This window comes from Trachurus japonicus, chromosome 5 (genome assembly GCF_045865225.1).
Source record: "Trachurus japonicus isolate A0001 chromosome 5, Traja_1.0".
In the NCBI taxonomy this organism is placed as follows: Eukaryota; Metazoa; Chordata; class Actinopteri; order Carangiformes; family Carangidae; genus Trachurus; species Trachurus japonicus.
The window spans coordinates 27,402,638-27,423,913 of NC_140911.1; the positions used below are offsets into that span (position 1 = coordinate 27,402,638).

General features: G+C 41.6%; 2 protein-coding genes across 2 annotated transcripts; both read left to right on the top strand.

Annotated features, from left to right (window-relative positions):
• Nucleotides 1-349: 349 nt before the first annotated feature.
• On the top strand, nucleotides 350-5,188 carry srsf3b (serine and arginine rich splicing factor 3b). The gene is made up of 6 exons (XM_085777101.1): nucleotides 350-427; nucleotides 1,157-1,367; nucleotides 1,455-1,595; nucleotides 3,503-3,541; nucleotides 4,194-4,280; nucleotides 4,532-5,188. Exons 2-6 carry the CDS (start codon nucleotides 1,165-1,167, stop codon nucleotides 4,557-4,559), a joined length of 498 nt encoding a protein of 165 aa, XP_085633227.1. The 5' UTR covers nucleotides 350-427; nucleotides 1,157-1,164; the 3' UTR covers nucleotides 4,560-5,188.
• Nucleotides 5,189-18,124: 12,936 nt separating this feature from the next.
• On the top strand, nucleotides 18,125-20,628 carry cdkn1a (cyclin dependent kinase inhibitor 1A). The gene is made up of 3 exons (XM_085777102.1): nucleotides 18,125-18,198; nucleotides 18,436-18,877; nucleotides 18,971-20,628. Exons 1-3 carry the CDS (start codon nucleotides 18,196-18,198, stop codon nucleotides 19,024-19,026), a joined length of 501 nt encoding a protein of 166 aa, XP_085633228.1. The 5' UTR covers nucleotides 18,125-18,195; the 3' UTR covers nucleotides 19,027-20,628.
• The last annotated feature ends 648 nt before the right edge of the window (nucleotides 20,629-21,276 follow it).

Below are 21,276 nucleotides of genomic sequence, written 5' to 3' on the forward strand. Positions count from 1 at the left end.
TCATACATCTGATACTCTGGGTAAGACCGTCTGTGTAAAAAACCTTACTGAAAACAACGTGGGTGATTGCAAATATGTAGGCTAGTGGAAGCATTGAATTTAATAGGCAAAGTGATTGCACACATCTACGAAACTATTCCTGTGTGTGTGTAGGTTAAGGTTCACCTTTTTATTTGCTTTCCTATTTATTTTGTTTACTTAATGGATTTAAATGCTGGGATTCCATTGTACTCCGCGAGACTGTTGTGAATGAATTAAAAAGGAAACAAACAAAACAAAAAAGACTACAAAACAGTGCTTTGCCCCGCCCTCCCGGAGCAGCTTCCTGCTCAGTGACCTGACTAACGTAGCACGCCATTTTCCATCGACGAGCTGAACCCAGTCGGAGAAACACGGAAAGCCTGAGCTGTGAACTTCAACAAACACGGTAACGTCTAAACTAAATTCATTCGAGTATCTCGTTTTGAAACGTTGTAAAGTGTCCAGATTGCGTCGATTAATCTCACCGCCACATCCGTTCAATCTTTGGTTTGATTTCCCCGGTCGGTACCCCACTGCGGGCTGTGTAGGCCTCAGAGAGGCGACAGCCATTTTAGCCGCCGGTAACTAGCTAGCATTATTAGCTCTCACTTTACACAAAACGCTGAATAGAAACGTTTTTTCAAACGCAGTACATATTTGGTAGGCAGCAGCTGCTCTGTTAAATATGACTCATTTAGGAGCTCACATTTCTCCCCTCGTTTCGCAGCTTTGTTGAGCTAACGTTAGCGCAGGCTGCAGGTCGGTCAGACAGGCCGAGCGTCTGGTGTTCATTAAACATGGTCAAGAAATGACCCCAACGTTGTACTATGATGGTTGAGATGTTTTTCGTGCAACGGCAGGACAGCAATAGGTAATTGTGCTCCAATTTGATTGAGGATGTAGTTTCCACACTCCGCTCTCGGTGTAACGAGCTGAAGCACGCGTTTCCTGAGAGAACTGAAACAAAGGTCGGAGGACCTCAGCTCACCAAGCTGCAGACCCGGGACTTCACTGTGAATGGCGTCTGTCCTCCCAGGCCCTCAAGTGATGAATTGAAATATGCAGATGCACACCCAATATGTTCCTGAAGTATCATACAATAATAATCGATTTCCTGTTTTGTTTCTTTCTTCAGGTTTAGTCATGCATCGTGACTGTCCCCTTGACTGCAAGGTCTATGTTGGAAATTTGGGCAACAATGGAAACAAGACAGAGTTAGAGAGGGCATTTGGCTACTATGGTCCTCTCCGCAGCGTCTGGGTGGCCAGAAACCCCCCAGGCTTCGCATTCGTAGAGTTTGAAGATCCCAGAGATGCAACTGATGCCGTGCGAGAGCTTGATGGAAGGTAAGAGACAATTAAATCTTTAAATACAGTGTTCAAAGTAAGAGAAGCCAAACAATGATCATCATACTAACGCTGATTGTTTTATAGAACATTGTGTGGCTGCCGAGTACGAGTAGAGCTGTCCAACGGAGAGAAACGCAGCCGCACCCGCGGTGCCCCCCCTTCATGGAGCAGGCGGCCTAGAGACAGAGATGACTACAGGCGTCGAAGCCCACCACCCAGACGAAGGTGACCAACATGTTGTTGTTTGACAGTGGCCAGTAGAGACAACCCTTTGTGCTCTGTGACGTAATGAATCCACTTTTGCCCGCAGTATATTTCCTCATAATAGCTTCTGACAGTCTAGGCATTTCTACTGTATTTAAGCTTTTCTGCTGATTATACTTTTGTGACTGTTCTAATGTCTCAGGCTTGCAGTTTCATCTTCAGTGACATCATAGGTCATTTTATGTATGGGGCATAACAGTCATTCATAAACAAAAATTAAGTGACATGGGGATAGGTATCATAGGTTATATGGCTAAATGCATCAGACTCAATCTGGCCTATTTGTGTACATTTTCTGTGCACACCCAGGAAGTTTCTGCATTTAACTGCTTTGAAATGGAGAATATGGCATATTAAATGAGATTAGGCAATTCCTATTTTTACAGAAATATAATCTGTTTAGAATTTTGGGGGAATGAAAGTGCCAAATGTGATGCATTTTCTTTCTTTTTGTTTGAGGATGCATTTTATTTTTCATCTATATTAATAAGAATGAAACCCGTTGCAGAGCCACCACCATGCCTCTTCTCACCACCCTCAGAGTCAATCAACTAGTCCTCTTTCAGCATCATGTGACTGCTGACCATCGTCCCCCAATCAGCTTGGCTGGTGCTGTCACATGACCCAGGCATGACCAGTCGTCAGGTTGCACCAGCCCATTGGTTCCTCAGCATGCCGTTCTCAACCTCCTCCTCCTTCAACCTTAACCCAAACGGCAGCGGCCCACCTCACATTCCCGACCAATCAGCGTATCGCGTTTCCAAATGTCTACAACCTACCAGCAGCAGCCTTCGGCTAACCAATTAAAGCAGGAAAAAAGCTACAGCCAGCCCCCATCTGCCTGCCACCTAATCACCTTGCAGCATCTGGCCAGTCCTATTCAGCCAATTCTACCTACCCAGCCGACAGTCTGCCTCCCTTTCGTCATATCTAGCTTGTTGAAAACCAAAAATACTAGTAAGTTTTCCTGCTTCATTCAGTACACTGCTGATTAGTTTTGAAAGTGAAGAGACAGCTGGTTTGAAAAGGTTGTTCTCTTTTTATTATCATTTGAATCATAATTTTGTCATTTTGTCCTCCATCATTACTGTAATTTCCTTCTTTCAAAAGGGAATGGTCCAACACAAATGTCTGGAACTTCAGATTTCCAGAGAGTTTGATTTATAGATAATCATCTGGTATGTCTTGGGGCTCTGAGCAGAATTATGAAATCACACAGATCAAAACTCTTCTCAACCCCCCCTCAATGAATATCAAGACCACTTTGTGCTGTATGGTTGCTGTTAACAGATCTTATTGGATTTTGTTACTAGCCTTGATTTTTCTTATGTTCTCCCTTGAAGTGCATTGGACCAGTTTCATACAGATGGTGTGTCTGTATATTCCCACACCAGGGCCAGTCCACAGTGCAGTGTTAAATCTTCTGACAGGGACAAATGATGCTGGATAGCACACTTTGAGTTTTGTCATAGCTTTAGATTTCTGACACCAGGACAAACCTCATTTGTTAAGTGTATGGTACAGTCTAGTCTTCCACTTAATTATTAAAAACTGAAACACAAGTCACACTGTTGACATTATAGTTGCATGTGATACTGGGGGATAGGTAAGAAGTGGTTCCTAAGCACCTGCCATCTTTATGTGCTGGGTCCACTGCCAGTGACTTAAATTTTCTAATTAAGACAACTGTTGTGTGGGAAGATACCAAAGTCTTTTATTTCCATTTTGAGGTACCCAGATAGGCAAACAGCTGTGTTGAAGGAGGCGCATATAAGAAAAGGATTAAAATAGCGTGGGGCTCTCAGCTCTGCGGGGTATTCAGTGCACATGTCTTTTGTTTTTAATAACTGTATATTTTTCCTGTGCAGATCTCCACGCAGGAGGAGCTTCAGCCGCAGTCGTAGCAGGTATGTGAGCTTAGAGTCCCCCCCGCCTCCATCCACTTGGTCCCTAAAGCTTAAATACACTGCACGTCCAAAAAAAAGTCACACACTCCCAATACTTTGTAAGACCACCTTTAGCTTTGATTACGGCACACATTTGCTGTGGCATCGTTTCAATAAGCTTCTGCAGTCACAACATTTATTTCCGGCCAGAGTTGCATTAATTTTTCAAGGATTGTCACTGGGGTTAAGGTCTGGACTCTGGTCACATTGGACCACATTTCTACCTAGAAGAAGATGTTTCCCAGTCCAGTATACTTCCAGTTTTTAATAATGCAGGCCAATAATTTGACCCTTCTGAAACAGATGAACATCTTTTCCACGACCACATGATGTGTCTTCAGACAGGTTGTTTAGAAATGAGACTGCATGGATTAGGTTAAATAAGTTGTTGCCAGCTGACACATGATCGTCCATGCAGTAATTATCCAATGGGACGCTCTTACCTAGTAGCGTAGTTAAATCCCAGTGGTGATGGATGGGCAGTGTATATTATGAAAATGATTTCATCTCAATATGGTAAATTGGCATCATTCATATATCATGTGGTACCTTCAGATTTCTGAGTGGAGCTGAAATGACAATGATTTCTTAATGGGATGGTTTGGCTTTGCAGGTCTTTCTCCCGAGACAGGAGGAGGGAGAGGTCCCTCTCCCGGGACAGGAACCACAAGCCTTCGAGATCCTTCTCTCGATCAAGGAGGTACTCGCATGCATCTGATTACAATATCGTTTCAGTGTTTGACATTTAAAACCATATCTAAATTTTGGTTATATTGCCAGTTAGTGCAAATCTAGTAAGGTCACTGAATAACACATTACTACTGAGAACCATACTCCTAAATACATAACAAAGTTGATGCTTGTTTAATTGCACTTGAGAATAATGTACATTATAATAATGTAAACAATTATTGCAAGTTTTAACCATTTTTGTTTTTTCCTTCCCTGCAGCCGCTCCAGGTCCAATGACAGAAAGTAGATGAACATTTGTCAGGTGTGGTGAGAGATAAAGATGAACGGTTGTACAGGTTCTGCCGTATCATGGACTTCAACGTGGCCATTTGGTCATTTTTGTGTTGGGTTTTTTAAACAATCGAGCATTTTAGTACCCCCTCCCTTTTGTGTTGTTATGGTAATTTTCAAGTACTTGGTGAGTGTGTACAGGAGTGACTCCTCACTCAAGTCAAACCTGTCTCATCGGCCCTAAAATGTACCACCCAACATTCCAGTTCACCGGTTAATCTCTTGATAGGTTTCTTTTTTTTGTTAATAATGTACTTTGTAGACATAGTGTTCCTCATTTTCATTGTGTAAATGCCAGCATTTTTTAAAAGAAGGATTTTGATGTGTAATTACTTTGGCTTTGGTTGTTTACAAAGTCAACCAATTCTCACCATGTTACTTTCTTCATACTGAAGGTTTCCATCTGTTAATGGTTGGTCGTGTAATAAAGGAACCCTCACTCATGATACACAACTACGGCATTGATTTTTGATTTTTTTTTTTTTTATATAAAGGTGTAATTGGCACAAGTCTATGATGGTCTAAGCAGGCTTGTTTGATACTCTGTGAAATGGTCTCTATTAAAGTACTGGTTGTTTAAAAAAATATTGTTCATGTTTATTGCGTTGTATTGAATGGTGTTTTCTTCTCACAGCTACACATTACCTCCACAAGAGGGCACTCACAGCATGATATTTGCTCAAGAGCTCTGGTCCAGATCATGAAGTTAAAGTGTCATTTTAGTTTTTGTTAATTTGCTAGTTTTATAACTTAAACTTTATTTCAGTGTGTTTGTTGATCCATGTGTAAGTCACTTTGTGATGCAGGTAATACAGCAATAGTCAAAATGAATTTAAAGAAGACTTGAAGAAACTTGTTATACGAAAAGAAAATCTGATGTATAGCCCATTTTTACAAACTGTTTTTTCTCAAAGGGCTTTACATAGCAGCATAACATCCTCTGTCCTTAGACCCTCGCATCTATTGAAGAAGAAGTCTCTCACCTCAGGGTGAATAGATGTAATAGATGTCCCCAACAAAATGTCAAATGACAAATATATGATGTGAACTTCACATTGCTAGTATATCTATTTAAATTGACACTGGACTAAACCAGTGTAAAGTTAGTCTGACCAGATGTTTCAAATGAGTTTTGAGTTAGACATAGAGGGATGGATGATGTTTATTAGCCTACTCCAGTTACTGTTAAAGTCAAGGAGTCAGAATGAAAAAGTGAACAACCTGCCGGGTCCATGATCCTGATTTCCCTCCACTTGAGTCCTATGAGCCCTCCTCAGTCAGGACTGTCAGGTCGTTATGTAGCCTAATCCGGTTGACAGGATCTAAGCCTTCCAAATAATAGTGTCCTTGTGCTGACTGACTTATAAAACACTAAAGAGTGTGTGTTCTTGCAAAACTTTTTCATGGCGGAAATCATCGATGAAAAGTAAACTATCATTATTTTTCATAAAGCTATAAGCTACATAGTCATTTACTGTCTGGTGAAAGCAGCGCCGTAACGTAACCGTGCGGGGCCCCCCCGCGGCCGTTCACCGCGGATGACGGCGGTGATGGCGGGCGGGGGGGGGCGAGGCGAGGCGATGGCCGCGATGACGGGGGTGCTAGGAGCTATCCATGGTTAGTTAACCAAAAGTCTCTTGAAATATCAAACAAAGAGGAGAACTATGGACTGTGGAAGCTTGAATGGCCAAAATACAGAAGTTATCATGACGTGAAACATGTTGCAGTGTAAAAAAAAAAAAAACAAAAAAAAAAAAAGGACCGTTGATTCGGTGGAAACTCGGCTTAACGGGCGGGGGCGGGGCCCCCACGGCATGCGGGGCCCCCCCGCCTCGCGGGGGCTGCGGGGGTATACTTTACGGCCCAGGGTGAAAGCTTTAATTAGTCGTATTAGTAGCCTAATAGAAAGGTGTCCCGTGGCTCTTCTCAGCTTCCCACACGATTTTTTTTTTTTGCACCCACACTCGCCTCCCACTGTGTCCAATCGCTTTTTTTCGGTCCCACCCATAGATTGTATATGAAGAAGGTCCCACCCAGGACAAACCCACGGCTCCGGCTTGTTCACGCATACATCCACGTGAACCGGCACAACACTCACTGGAACGCCGGGCTCTCAAATCTGCGCGCGCTTTTCCACGTGGTGTTACTCAAGCCTGTTTGACATCATAGGAGCGATGACTCATGGTATCCACGGAGACGTGTTGCTCACAACCCGCGGCAATTCCCCGAGAAAGTGGTGGTATTTTACACCCACTGTTATGTAACATAGTGTCTGTCACCAACGGAGCGCGGGCAGTACGAGGGATGATCCAGCTGTGATATGTGTGTGATAACCTCCTGAAGCGAATTTTAGACGCTGTCACACTAACAGTGACTACAAAACAACAAATCAAATATTTGAATGGATCCGTTCAGGTCAGTTATTGGGCCAGCTTTCATAGAGCAAGTGAATTAAAAGAATAACTTCATATAATTATGTAAAAACATGTTTTCTTGTACTACATTGACACAAAGATACCACTCATGACAATAGTAGGCTACTATGGAGTCCCGCATGACTAAGCCACATATACACTGCCTATAAAAAGTTCACTCCCCTTGGATGTTTTTATTGCTTTTATGAATTAAGTCATGATAAATAAAATGTGGCTTTTTTGACAATAAAATTCCCCCCAAAACTCTTCAATGTCAAAGTGAAACTGGATTTTTACAAAGTAATAACACTTTACATTAAGGGTCCCTTAATTAACGTTAGTTAGTAGGATTATTAAGCATTAATATATAAACTAATGTGTTAATTAATGCTGAGTAATGCATACATAATGATAACTAATTACATTATTCAACTTTTAAATTTATTAACTAACTTTGAGTAGTAGGACATTAATTAACTGCTTACTAATAGGCTACATTAATTAATGTAAAGTAATACATAATAATGATTGTTAATATATCTGTAAACGGTTAATTAATGCTTAATAATGTACTAACGTTAATTAAGGGACCCTTATTGTAAAGTGTTACCGTAATGTCAATTAATTTAAACTATATAATGTAAAATAAATGACTGCATAAATATTCAGCCCCTTCAAGTTAGTATTTAATAGATGCACCTTTGGCTGAAATCACAGCACTGGATAGGTCTCGATCAGGCTTGCACATCTGGATTCTGCAATTTTTGTCAATTTGTCCTTGCAAAACATCTCAGATTCAGGCAGGTTGCTTGGGGATTGGGCATGAACAGCTCTTTTCAAATCAAGACAAAAATTCTCAATTGAATTAAAGTCTTGGCTTTGACTCGGCCACTCCAGACCATTGACATGGTTAGGCTACCTTTAAACCATTTCTGTGTAGCTTTTGCTGTATACTTTGGGTCATTGTCTTGTTGGAAAAACAAATCTGTTACCAAGTTGTAGCTTTCTTGCAGCCTGAGTCAGATTGTCCTCCAGGATTTTGCAATATTTCACTTCATTCATTTCCCTGTCTACTTTTACGAGTCTTCCAGGGCCTGCTGCTGAGAAGCATCCCCACAGCATGATGCTGCCACCACCATAGGCTACTCCATGGTGGGGATGGTGTGTTTGTAGTGATGTGCAGTGTTTGGTGATCACCAAACATAGCGTCTAGTCTGATGGTCAAAAAGCTCAATTTTTGTCTCATCAGACCAAATAACCTTCTTACAATTGGCCTTGGAGTCTCCTACATGCGCTTGGGTGAACTAGAGTTGAGATTTGATATGAGCTTTTTCACTCTCAGGTGATTTCCATTTTACTAATTGTGAGATTACTAGCCGTAAGTAGCTGAATCTCAATTGAATTAGGTCAGTTAATTTAAAGGGGGTGAATAATTATGCAGTCATTTATTTCACATTTTATAGTTTTAATTATTGACATCACTTTGTAACAATTATATATTAAGCCTTTATTTCAAACATGCAAGACAGTATACAAGAAACTGACAGAAGATGAAGCAAACGACAACAGCAATAGTGTAATATATATTGCACTAATATGCAATGTGTCTTTTCATGCTGTTGGACCATGGAGTCTGCTGTTTAGGTGCTGCCATTACAATGAATAGTCATATGCCCTTATTTAGATATCCTGCATGTATGCCATAACCCTCTATGGTCTTCCATCTCTGTTTCACCACCAGAGCACTGTCACACTAGAATAATGATCGTTCTGGGACTTTATGTTCTCCTTCAACTGGAAAACCAATGTAAGTTCACTGAGTGTCACATTTTCATGTAAAAAAATATATTTATACTGGTATGCCAATTTAACAATGTGTCTACACAATTGTTCACAAATTCAGCTAACCAGTTAACCCCTCTTGACCCTTATGTGTAAAAAGTCAAGTATTGAACATGAGTAGTAAAGTTGTAAAGAGTAGAACTCCCTTGATGGTTCTGTATCAATAAATAACTAAAGGTCATGTATAGACCCACTGGGCCTCAGTTGGCACCATCTATGGCATAAAAGCTTCCACAAAGGATGCAAAACAAAAGCTCAAGTAAGATGAGGCACATAATGAATAAGAGTAAGTGATGAACTGGGCAGGTCCTCTGTGCTGTGCAGCTGCCTCAGAACTGGAAGATAATAAAGTGTCTACTCAGCTGTACAAATGCTTAGCCTTTGGCCATGGTCACACAGCTGTCACTCAGTCACATGCACTCATTGTTTTCCATTTAGTCTAAAGTTCATTCACTTCAGCACATATCACCACTGAATTTAGCCCGACTGTAGATGAGCTGAATGTAAACAGCTTCCAAGTCCTGGTGTGTTTCTCTAATACACAACAAAGGAGTCACTGTGGTGTTCCATCAGTTGGGGCTTTTGATGCTGCACCAGTTGGGGCTCTTGTTGATGTGCTGGGAACTAGGCTGAACGGCAGAACAATGAAATTGTGATATGTACATTTATGCGTATAGCATTGTTGTGCAGTATTACTTTTTAACTTTAATTTTAACCTACTGCAACTTTTTAAAGTTTACTAGTACTCATGTAGAAGGGGCAGTTCCACACAGTGACCGTTATGATATAATAGATATTTTAATATTACTATGAATTAATTGTAAGGGATGTTTATTTAATCTCATACATGGGGGCTCGTTTCCAAGAGAGACCTGTTTCAGAGGACATAATACAACAATTAGTTACAGATAGACAAACATACAATACAATACATAAATATATATTTTGTCAGACTAACAAGTAGGACTTCTTCTTCTTCAAAGTGACAGTCAGATGCTTGCAGTTGAATAGTTGTCTTGGAGTAAAAGGCTTAAAGCAGAAGTAAGCGATCCGGTCGTTTTCGCTAATGCTGCGTTCGAGGCAGGCTTTTGAAATCGTAAATTACAGCTTCAAGTCACAACTTACGACTTTGTAGCGTTCCAGGCAACCCACTCGTGTTTTTCCGACCTGTTTTACCTGTGAAAGTCACTATAACGGCCACTCGTAACTTCCGACCCGTGAACTCCTACCAGATCAAACTGATACAACTTCACAGGACGGAAAAACACGAGTCTACGAGTTTCCTTGAACGCACCATAACAGTCCTCGTCCCTACGTCGCCACATTCACGGCGTCCCTTGGCTGCACACACAGCCCTGCATGCTGTTCTCTCTCCTCATTGGATAAAAACTGTAGGATACAAGAAATGTTTTCTCCTCGGCTCAGAGCAGAGCAGAGTGACTGAGAGACCCGTGTTTCGGTCCAAACACTCTATGTAAGTGATTGCTGTCGGAAGATATAACTATTTAAGACTTATATTAACACAAATATATCACTTACTTCTGCTTTAAGTACAGAATGTAAATACTTTAAGTACCTATGCCTGTTGAAGATGGCCGTGTGAGCATCTTTATCTGTTTGCTGAATCCAAGAATTTATAAAATAATTCGGAACTCATTCAACTTATCTCGCCAAAACTTCTCAAACTGGTTTATAAACGCTGGATGCTTGTTTTGCGTCTTATCTGTGTATGTGTGATCAGGGCTGAGACCTTGAGATCACAGAGATCAAGATAATTTGAAGTGACAAATGACCTTTAATCACTTAAAGGAACTTGGGGCAGGATCAAGAAATAAGACTCAGTAGTGATACAATGGCCGTTGCGGCTGTCAGGGTAACTGCAGTCATCCAGCATGAACTTTTCACTGCAGTGCAGCTGATGCTGTGACACTTTGGCTGTATTTGAAACCGCATACTTTACTGCTAGTATAGCATACTGATTTTGCCAAACGTAGTGTCGTACCCAATGCAGTATGCAAACAAAAGCAAGATGTCGTACTGATTCTGAAAATATCTCCAGTGTGCATCTGACCAGTCTAGATTGTACTGTATCCCACAATGCAATGCGCCCCTGACCTCTAACCCTAACCAAGGACCGTTTAGAGTAGTGAAGTATCTTTGCTGTGTACCCTTACCATGTTATATAACTTAATAAATAATAATACCGTAAATAAAATTGAATGTAGAGCCCTAAAGTAGTGCAGTATATTCAGTCCCTGCTTAGACTGCTGCCCCCGCAACCTGCCACAGATAAGCGGAAGAAGATGGATGGATACACACATCTACATAAAAGTTTAAATGTATATGTGTATATATAATAAATCAAGATAAAATGAAAAGATAAATAAATCTTCGGTTCAGCTCATCATTCCAGCCATCTACTTCAACATAATTTTTCTCAAGGAAATTACAGAAAACTTTCCATGAACAGTCTATACATCTTTTACCTTCCAGAATAACAAATATTGATTAAGGATTTTTGGTTTTTGGAGGTCACAAAGTTGTCCGGGTAAATATTCAGTAAACATAACTCACTGCAACACACTGCTTTGAGAGGTACTGAGGTAATGATTTGACTGGCCAGGTTCAACACAAAAAGATACTACCAGAGGACATTCCCACATGATATTTGGGTTAAAAAGGTGCAGCTTGGGGTTATAGCCTATATTGTCTGCTTAGAGTTTGTATTCACAGTTTGAGTTTGAGCTATAAAACAAGCTCTGGACTATTCTTGTTCTGCTTAATCTTCTTGCTAATCTGATTTCCATGATTGTAATATCTATGTTTTGTGATGACTATTTGGGTTTAGGCTACTTACAAAGACATTATATAAAAAAAGAGTTCGTTCACTTAATGAAATCTGACATGTTTGTAAACGGAGCTCCTATACAAAGTCACACAAACTTGCGAAGTCTCGTGTGAGAGTTGACGGCTAACTATGTTTACAGGTCGTCTGAAGCTCCCGTTTGTTTTTTATCAACAAAGGAATATCAATTCAGAGCCACAACGTCCTGGTAGCAGTGAGAGTCTGGATGTTGTTTCTTCTACCTGTAAACATACTGAGCCTGTACTTGACTCTCGAGGGACTTTGTATTAAGCTCCGTTTACAAACTTGTCACCTTTCTTGGTGTATGTTTGAAGCCATCTAACGTTGTCTGTGAGTTTAAAAAAAAAAAAAGTGGTTTTGTAGGATGTTAACAGCCTAAACTTAAAATCGCGCTGTTTATTATTATTATTCTTCTCCGACTTCATGCCTCAATTTCGCCCCTTTCCCAAATGTGAAAACGCGTCTACTTTTGCGCGGACGTCCGGCCTGATCCGAAATTCGATATTTTTGGGTGGTCACACATGGTCGACGTGAAATGGCAAAAGATCGATCTGCTCTCATTATATGCTGCCGTGGCGATGCAGGGACAGACACAACTACTAGCCTACAGAACACGAGACATTAAAGCAGAAGTAAGCGATCCGGTCGTTTTGGCTAACTTTCTGTCAGCCGATGAAGTTAGCAGTCCCCACCCTCGTCCCTACACCACATGCACGCGCATCCCTTGGCTGCACACACAGAGAGGACTGCCCCTTTATGCCATTCTCTCTCCTCATTGGATAAAGGTTGTAGGATACAAGGAAAGTTTTCTCCTCGGCTTACAGCAGAGCAGAGTGACTGACAGACCTGTGTTTCAGACCAAACACTCTATGTAAGTGATTGCTGTCGGAAGATATAACTATTTAAGACTTATATTAACACAAATATTCTGCTTACTTCTGCTTTAAAACGGAAATCTTCAGAATCATTCTTTTAGACCTAAAATATTAGGAAACTAGAGCCACAGGTTGAATTTGCCTTGAATTGTCCTTTAAAATGGGATAAAGCCCCGAATTTTCCCTGGTCAAGAGATGTCTCTGCAGTATTTTCTCTTTCTGAGTTCTATCATATTTCAAGTAATAATTTGTGTGTAATAAATGTAATAGATACAGTTATTTATTTGTCATCTCGGAAACAGCAGAAGGAGGAGATTTAGAGTGAGCCCAAACTTAGAATCTATGTTCAAATGAAGGGGATCACTACACAGATCCATAATGAGCATTAAACTTAGGGAGGGGTCAGTCGCTGTGTGCACAGTTGAGATCTGCTGTTGCTGGTGGTGATTGAAGCAGGCTGGTATAAGGCATGAAGCTTCTGTGTGTTTTGTGTGATCTTGATATTGTTGAGGATGAACATGGACGTTTCTGTCACCTCGTAAAAAACTGAATATAAACAACTTAGTGCTTAATAATAAATTCTCAACTGCAGTTCCCGACCAGACGCGCCAGTCTGGGCTGGATGCGCGCTGAGAATAGGATACGCCCCCCCCGCCCCCCCTCTCTCTCTCTTTTTTTTTTTAATAAAACACTCTTGCTGGTTGCGCTGTGTGAAATTCATTGAATCAGCGCTGTTGTTGGGTTTTTTCTTTACTTTGTCGGGTTCTGCTCGACCTGGTGCCGTCTCTACGGTTGTGGAGCATGCGCACATGAATTGTCCAGTTATACTCCGACTAAGGTGTATACATGACGGAGAAAATCGAATTCCAATCGCATTATCTGGGTGTCTTAGTTCTCTCCGATTCCAGTCGGACTCAGGTGTTTACATGCACTTCAGTTCTCCAGTTATAGTCGGATTAAGGCAATAATTCGGTTTTTTCAAGTGTCATGTAAACGTAGGATGTGACATGAGTTGGTTTTTCATCAATTGGACATCAAGACAGAAAACACTTCCTACCTAAGGATACAACTTACTATTATATATTTGGGCAAATTTGCCTGTGTGCTCGTTGCATATGGATCCAAACATGAGAAGTTTATCGCAGTGTCATGCACAGTATTGTACCCAGCCCACACGGGCTTACAAGACACTAAACTATACAAATACAAACCAACCATGGACTACACCCAAAAGAAACAACTGGAGCACTCGATATAATGCACAAGTTTAATAAAGGTGCACCTTTATTAAACTTCTTTTTTAGTCCTCGTTGAAGTGACCCAATTGCACCTTTCTATTACCGGTCCTGTCTGAGAGCACCGATTCACCGGCTGACAGGGGCGGATTGGCCATAGGGAGTACCGGGAGTTTTCCCGGTGGGCCGGTCACTAATGGGCCGATAGGCGGCCGTTTTTTATTTATTTATTTATTAAACTTTTTTTTTCGCCATGCCTTGCCTAATGTAACTCTCCCGGCCCAGGGAGAGAGACATGCATCGGCTCGGCCCACAGTGCTCAGCTGCAGACACAGCAGAGAGGTGACGATTGGCCTAATGGCTTGTCTACCTGGCCCAATGGCCCTATGAGAGGCTACAGAGGCCCAGGAGTCCCACCCACGCATGTTCTAGACCCCCCCCTCGTCCAATCACTTTTAATGATGAGGAGTCATGATGAGAGAGAGAGAGAGCGAGAGAGAGAAAAAAACACACCAGCGCACAAAAACGGAAAAGAAAAGTAAACAAACGCAAAGGCGGCGCGGAAAAATGGAGGAAAGTAACAGAAAAAGAAAACTAGCAGCACAGACTGCTGAAAGTAGGCTACAACAATTACGCAGATCAGGGGCCGCCTGGCCTGGCCAGGGCTAGAAGCACCGATGCTGCAGCTTCAGCAGCAGGTCCTTCACGTGAGTCTGAAGAGAGTGAGGCTCCCATTACCAGTGCCCTTACGGTGCAGGAGGAGGTTGAAAAATAAGTGTTGAGGAAGACTCTCCACCATGTGAAGGAGGTAGTGATACCTTGTTAAGCAGGTATGTGCTTTCCAGAATGGTGTGGATAAACATTCATTAAAATACTGTAAATGGTCCAGAACGGTTGCTATGAACTTTACTTGACATAATAAATAGCTATAGCTAATAACTCTGATGGTGTGGTGTGTTACAGCTAAATCTAGTTATCTAAAGTATTGGAAAACAATATTCACATACTATCCTCATTAATTGATTAGTTGCTTTTTATTAAAGTGCCCTCACTCAAATTTGGTCATGAAGGACATTGAGCTAACAACTTAACAAATATGTATGCTTTCCATATTTTTTTCAGTCAGTGTTTATGGTTTATTGTCCTTTCAACAGTTTAACATTATACAGTTAAAATTAATAAAACACTGATTAACTACTGTTACAGTAAAACATCATTCTGCATACAGTATTTCTTGTCATGCTTCATTGTCTATACATTATGTTGAGCTGTACTGTCTTTCTAAGATAAAATTAGTGTTTGTCCATTTTTCAGATCATTGTACTATTGTTTTCCATACTTTAGCCAACTAGCCAAAGTTCTGATTGCATGCAGACTCATTATGTGCATGTAATCTTGTCCATACTTAACTTATTCCACACTATTCCTCTACTTTGTTGTATATTGTATATCGTTTAGTAGTGGTGTTATTAAGAGCTTGTGTGTTTGTATGTACATCAACGGTGCTAGTTGGCAAAATATCCGCGCGCAGATAGTGGGCCGGTCTGGACCAAAAAGTCCAGGGCCAAATTTTTGTCCCAGTCCACCCCTGCCGGCTGAAGCGCAAGAGCACCCCTCCTTTTGGACAAACCAACCATCTTTGAATGTGCATGACACTGTAATAAACAAATCAGACAACCTCAAATGTGCACAAACAGTAGGCTACAGCCCTTTCCTCCACTTTGTCCTTCCTCGCTTTAACTGGAATGGTGAGTGCTCTGATGGTTGTGTGTGTGTGTGTGTGTGTGTGTGTGTGTGTGTGTGTGTGTGTGTGTGTGTGTGTGTGTGTGTGTGTGTGTGTGTGTGTGTGTGTGTGTAGTCTTCTGTCATGCGCACTGAGAGGCAGAGAGGGGTACCGTGCCGTGCTGGGCCGTCCTCGCTTGGAATTTCCTCTCACACTACTACAGAGCAGAGCCAAGTCTTCACGTGTGCTCGTGTGTTTACCGAGCCAATTCCACGTGTGTATCAGCAGGCCCCGCCCCTGCACGGGAGCGCTGCTCCTCCGCCCACCGGAGGTGATAAAAGTTTAGCCCGTGTGCATGTCTGAGAGAATCCTTGAGAAGTTGAGAAGGAGTTGTGTCAGTGCTGCAGTCCTACTGTTATTTATCAGAGCTTTAGAGTTAAGTCAGCCTCGGGGTTTGGTCTCAACGGTGCTGCTGTGAAACTTGAAGTGAAAAACAACACGGACGGAGGCAGATCAAGACTCTACCAGGCTGGAACCAGGACTGACTGCACTGAGGTCTAAATCTAATGTAAGTAAAACCACTCAGATGGTTCAACTCAATGTTTTTTCACTATTTGATGTGTTGGATTTCTCTTTCTGTTTTTGTTAGTTAATAACACTACACAGCTACCTGTTCCCATGTAATATAGCCTAATCCACTACAGTCTCATAGATCCTCAAAGGTCGATCCTGGTTTTATATTTTCCAGTCTTATAGATGGCACTTTTACAGGATGAATAACTTCCATTAACCACCTAACCTAGAATAGATCAGATTTATTTATATAGCTACACATTTCAAACTCTTGGCTTCACTGCTTCTCTTCTAAACTTCCCAACGATTGTTATCGGAGTTAGTTTAGTGTGTGTGCGTGTGTGTGTGTGTGTGTGTGTGTGTGTGTGTGTGTGTGTGTGTGTGTGTGTGTGTGTGTGTGTGTGTGTGTGTGTGTGCGCGCGCGCGCCTGTGTGTGTGTTGTTGAGGGAGGTCGGCCAGGGGCTCCAGACAGTGACAGCCCAGTTTGACTGGCCGACATGAGTCTCAGCCTCACGTGGAGCGCTGTAGTAACTGGGAGGGTCTCAGCCGGCACATGCACCACGGTTCCTTCTCCCGCCACAGTCTTGAATCCTCCTCCCGGCTCCGCCCCCCCTCTGCTCCTCTCTGACGTCCTATCCCGTTGGTGGGACGCGGGAGAGGGAGGGGAAAAGTTCCGCTCATGACTAATCATCATTATCCATTCATTCTGTGCAGGTGTCTTGAAAGTCAAGTCACACTTAGATGTGTAGTGTCCATTCAAAATCTGTATTATATTTTATAATATTATATTATATAGCCTAGATAGCCTAATAATAATCACTCAGTAATGCAACACAGAGGGTCAAAGGAGAAAATAACAAAACAAAGCAAAAGAGAATGAAAAAGAAAAAGAAACTCAGCCATATCCAGTGGTGGTGGTATTAATGAATTTGAATGTGATTTTTATTATTATTATTATAAGACTTAGGCTTATATTACCCTAAGGCCACCATTTGAATTCAGTATTACAGTAGGCTACATCTGATAGGACCACGGGATGATGTTGGTAATTTTACATGTGGGTGTAACCTTTAGTCAGACAGGAACTCTAAAAAAAAAGTTGAACTAACCAAGAGCAAAGAATGAATGGGCTGTAGTTATTTCCTGGAAAACGCCTCAGTAGCTACATGATGTCAGTCTTGTGCGCTCTGCTGGAACTGTGGCCAAGTCAGCTGATGCAGCAGGAGCTGGTGGACTTATACATTTTTATGAATTAGTTGAACATTAATGGTTCTGGTGAAGAACACACATTTTGGACACTAGAGTCTAGACTTTCCTGAGACAGACATTATATCAGCCTTCAGTGTGAGTGTGATTGGTCAACCATTAATATTGTAACGTAGACTAGGCTACATGTATTTAAACAGATTATTGACAAAAGTTGCTCCACTGAACCTGTCATCCTCTCAGAACAGGAGACGTCTCTGTGCTGTGACACAACTTCATCAGCATCAGCAGCCATCAGTGTCCTTTGTGTTACTACTCTAATCAAACGTGGCCTCTCCTCTCCTACAGTGCTCATGTTGGATAATGAGGGTGGGATGGGACGTGTTTCTGTTTATTGTTCTCTCAAAAGTGGAATCCTGGGAACGCTGCCCAGCCCTTCCTGGACCTCTGTTATTACTCATTTATTAATACTTTCCTGACACAGAGCTGGTCTTCGTCTAGAAGTGCTGTACACATGTATTAATGTTAAAAAGTATTGATCTGGTCATCACAAATCTAACATTTCACATTTTGAATAATGGAATATGAATATTCTTGATGTGTGGTGTTGGTGAGTTGAGCCGACTCCCCACAGACGGTGTGACACTGCCACCTAGTGTCGACTCTCTGTACTTACAGTCAGAGATTACTCAGCTAAGGACTTGTCCTTACATGTCTGTCTGAGATTATGTCTGGGCATGTACCACTGGTTAACATCAGAGGGCCCAATGAGTCACTGACTGCCATCTGCCCTCTTATAAAGAGCTTCGCAGTCACACCAGATGCTCAGTACTGAGGAAGCTCAAACTGGGTAGAACCATGGTGAGACAAAATTTCTACTTTAAAAATATTTGGATGGTGTCAGGATTCAGTGATCTTTCAGGTAGTGACAGAAATCTAACAGGGAATTTATTCAATTACTGACTCAGGAGGGATCCCTCCTGGTTTCTCTTGTTTCTTCTTAGGAGTTTTTCCTCAGTGGATGTGAGGGTCTAAGGACAGTGGATATTGCCAGACAAACTGTTGACTAACCCAATGCTTTTTCTCTGTTTCCTCCAGTGTGGAATGATGGCTACTAACAAGCGGATCCTGAGTTCCCTTGGGAACGGCCCCACTCGACGAAACCTGTTCGGCCCGGTGGACCGAGAGCTTCTGCAGGTGGAGTACCAGGCCGCCCTGCAGAAAGAGCTGGAGGAAGCGACACAGCGCTGGGGCTACGACTTCATCTCAGACAAGCCGCTGGAGAACAGCGACTTCCAGTGGGAGGGCATCCCAGGTACCAAGGTGCCACTGCTCTACAGACCCTGTATGCTCGGTGTGGGTCAGAGGCGTGCAGTGGCAAAGGTTAGCCCCAAAAGAGGCAGGGTGGAGCCACCACGGAGGGAGAAGGAGAACATCCCAGCTACACCAGAGAGATGTTTTCGCAATCTGAAAAACCTGGAAAAAACACCGGTGAAAAGAGAGAACGGAGCAGCGAAGAGGAAACAGACAAACATTACAGGTAGATGTTTGAACAGTCATTGTGGATTGTGCATTGTCATTTCTGGTGGTTGTAATGTGCATGAGCTGACTTCACTGGTCTTTATCCCAACAGATTTCTATCAGGCTAAAAGAAGAGTGGTTGGGATGCCACGCAAATCCGGGGAGTGAATTTTTTGGTCCAGATTACTGCAAATGTGCCAATATTCCAAGACAACACAGACAACACTACACTCAGGAATAATCCACTCTGCACAGACTCTGCACAGTCGCTCACCAGCAGGTCCTGTACCCGGTGACTCATCTGAAAACAGAAGGGACTTCAACTACGCACGATTACTACAAGAGAAATTAGGGTACTGTATTCACTCTGAGAGGGTTGGTGTGTTTCCCAGTGGTAAGAAGGAGACATTTGAGCAGAGAAGATTAACGATAATCTCTCAAATCAGTGGATTTATACTCATTTGGATAAAGGGGATGCCAAAGTGTTGAGTGACGTTTCCTACCGTACATTCCATAGTGCTGAAAATGTAGTCACTTCTCTGTACTGTAGAAACTCAAACAGAGATGTGATGAATGAGGATATTTTTTATTACTGTATACACTTGAAACAGATGTTATGTGGGTTAACATCACCCTGTCTTTTAATGATATTAAGGCGTGTCTGGAGCTAAGCTGCAGAATGGTTAAAATGGTAGAGAATGGATGAAGCCCTTTGGCTCCTTTATTCAAATCCACTAATGTTTTTTTTTTCTACGATGTTCTTTCTTTATGTGTGTCATGTGGGCAAGGAGTGTTTTTTTTATTATCAATAAGCACTTGTCCAAAGTGTATTATGCGTTATATATCCAGCTGTACAATCATGTTTTTTCTACCAACATGTACTCACAGGAAAACACTTGAAGAGTACAGATATCCTGTACATGCAGTTGCTTTGCTTTGATCCTAAGTGACAGAAGTGCCATCATGTCCTCTTCCATCCACTGTATGTTGAATGATTTTTTTTTTTTTAAAGTAGACCACCACAAGTGCCCTGATTAGACTCTGACATGTGTACAGCACCAGATTATGTAGGTTAGGACTGTAGCACCATGTCTTTAAAACACTTAAAAACACTTCTAAGTAGGTTTATTCAGATATATATCATATATTTATCAATAGAGTTTTAATACATCACAGTTAAGTAGCATGAACCAGAAAAAAAAAACACTGCAGTATTGCACAGTCATCTGATAGGTGGTTTATCCACAACACCCGGTATCAAGTGCCGTCATGGTATTTGTTTTCATATTTGAAGCACCATAAAGGACAATCCGAAGACAGTGTTCTCAGAAGCAAATGTGTTATTTACTAAGCTAAAGCTATGTGCTTTATTCTTTTCTATTTGGACAGATAGTGCAATTTAACAGACCATGTGTTATGTTTTTTTTTTCCACAACACTTAATGTATGTCTATGTTGGCAATCCTGCTGCTAAGGGTAATCTGAATGGGTGTCAAACAAGCTCACTGTAATGCTAATCTGTATGAACTGACAGCTTTGAAATGTTTGCCTCTAAAACAAAGTGAAGCAAATACGTAACAGCATTACCCCAAACAATGAATGCACTTCTGTTATAAATGCTTGTGCACAGGTCTTGCATATTGTTTTATGTTAAAAGCTAGAAATGAAAAAAAATCTATCCTTTTTTATTTATTGTGAGATAATATGCATAATTTAGTTTTTGTTTGAATTGTTATGAGAATTCCAAGTTTCAATAAAATATTCAAAAGAAGTTTTTTTGGTGAATATCTTTACTGTGTCTTCTTTCAATTCAAAAGTTACTGTGTAAATGTGTCACATGTATGTTGATGTGACCCCGACTGTGTTGTTAAACGGTCACCAGCTATCAGAACCATCAGCAGAGGGAAGTTGTTACACTTTCTTTAGTGGTATCATATTAGTTCTCTGAGCTCTAAGCTGTTCCTCAGCAGTGGTCAAATGTAAGTTCATTTACACAAGTCTGTCCTTTGGAGACTTTCTGTAGCAATGTTTCTGTTTGATGCTAAATCATTATTCAAAGACCACCGATGTGGTCATGACTCATGAAATGTATGACAGCTTCAGTTAGAGACTTGCAGCAGATTTAAATTCTAGATACAAAACATATCAGGTCCGTTACAATTAAAGCAGAAGTAAGCGAAATATTTGTGTTAATATATGTCTTAAATAGTTAGGCTATATCTTCCGACAGCAATCACTTCTATAGAGTGTTTGGTCTGAAACACGGGTCTGTCAGTCACTCTGCTCTGCTGTAAGCCCAGGAGAAAACTTTGCTTGTATCCTACAACCTTTATCCAATGAGGAGAGAGAACGGCATAAAGGGGCGGTCCTCTCTGTGTGTGCAGCCAAGGGATGCGTGTGAATGTAGGGACGAGGGCGG

What these genes read in the sequence shown, in the direction of transcription:
- srsf3b (XM_085777101.1), top strand. Translation starts at nt 1,165, where the DNA reads ATGCATCGTGACTGTCCCCTTGACTGCAAGGTCTATGTTGGAAATTTG. An exon ending in AGCCCACCACCCAGACGAAG is followed by an intron (nt 1,596 to 3,502) that starts GTGACCAACATG and finishes TTTCCTGTGCAG; the next exon opens with ATCTCCACGCAGGAGGAGCT. An exon ending in TTCAGCCGCAGTCGTAGCAG is followed by an intron (nt 3,542 to 4,193) that starts GTATGTGAGCTT and finishes TTGGCTTTGCAG; the next exon opens with GTCTTTCTCCCGAGACAGGA.
- cdkn1a (XM_085777102.1), top strand. An exon ending in GAAACAGACAAACATTACAG is followed by an intron (nt 18,878 to 18,970) that starts GTAGATGTTTGA and finishes TTATCCCAACAG; the next exon opens with ATTTCTATCAGGCTAAAAGA.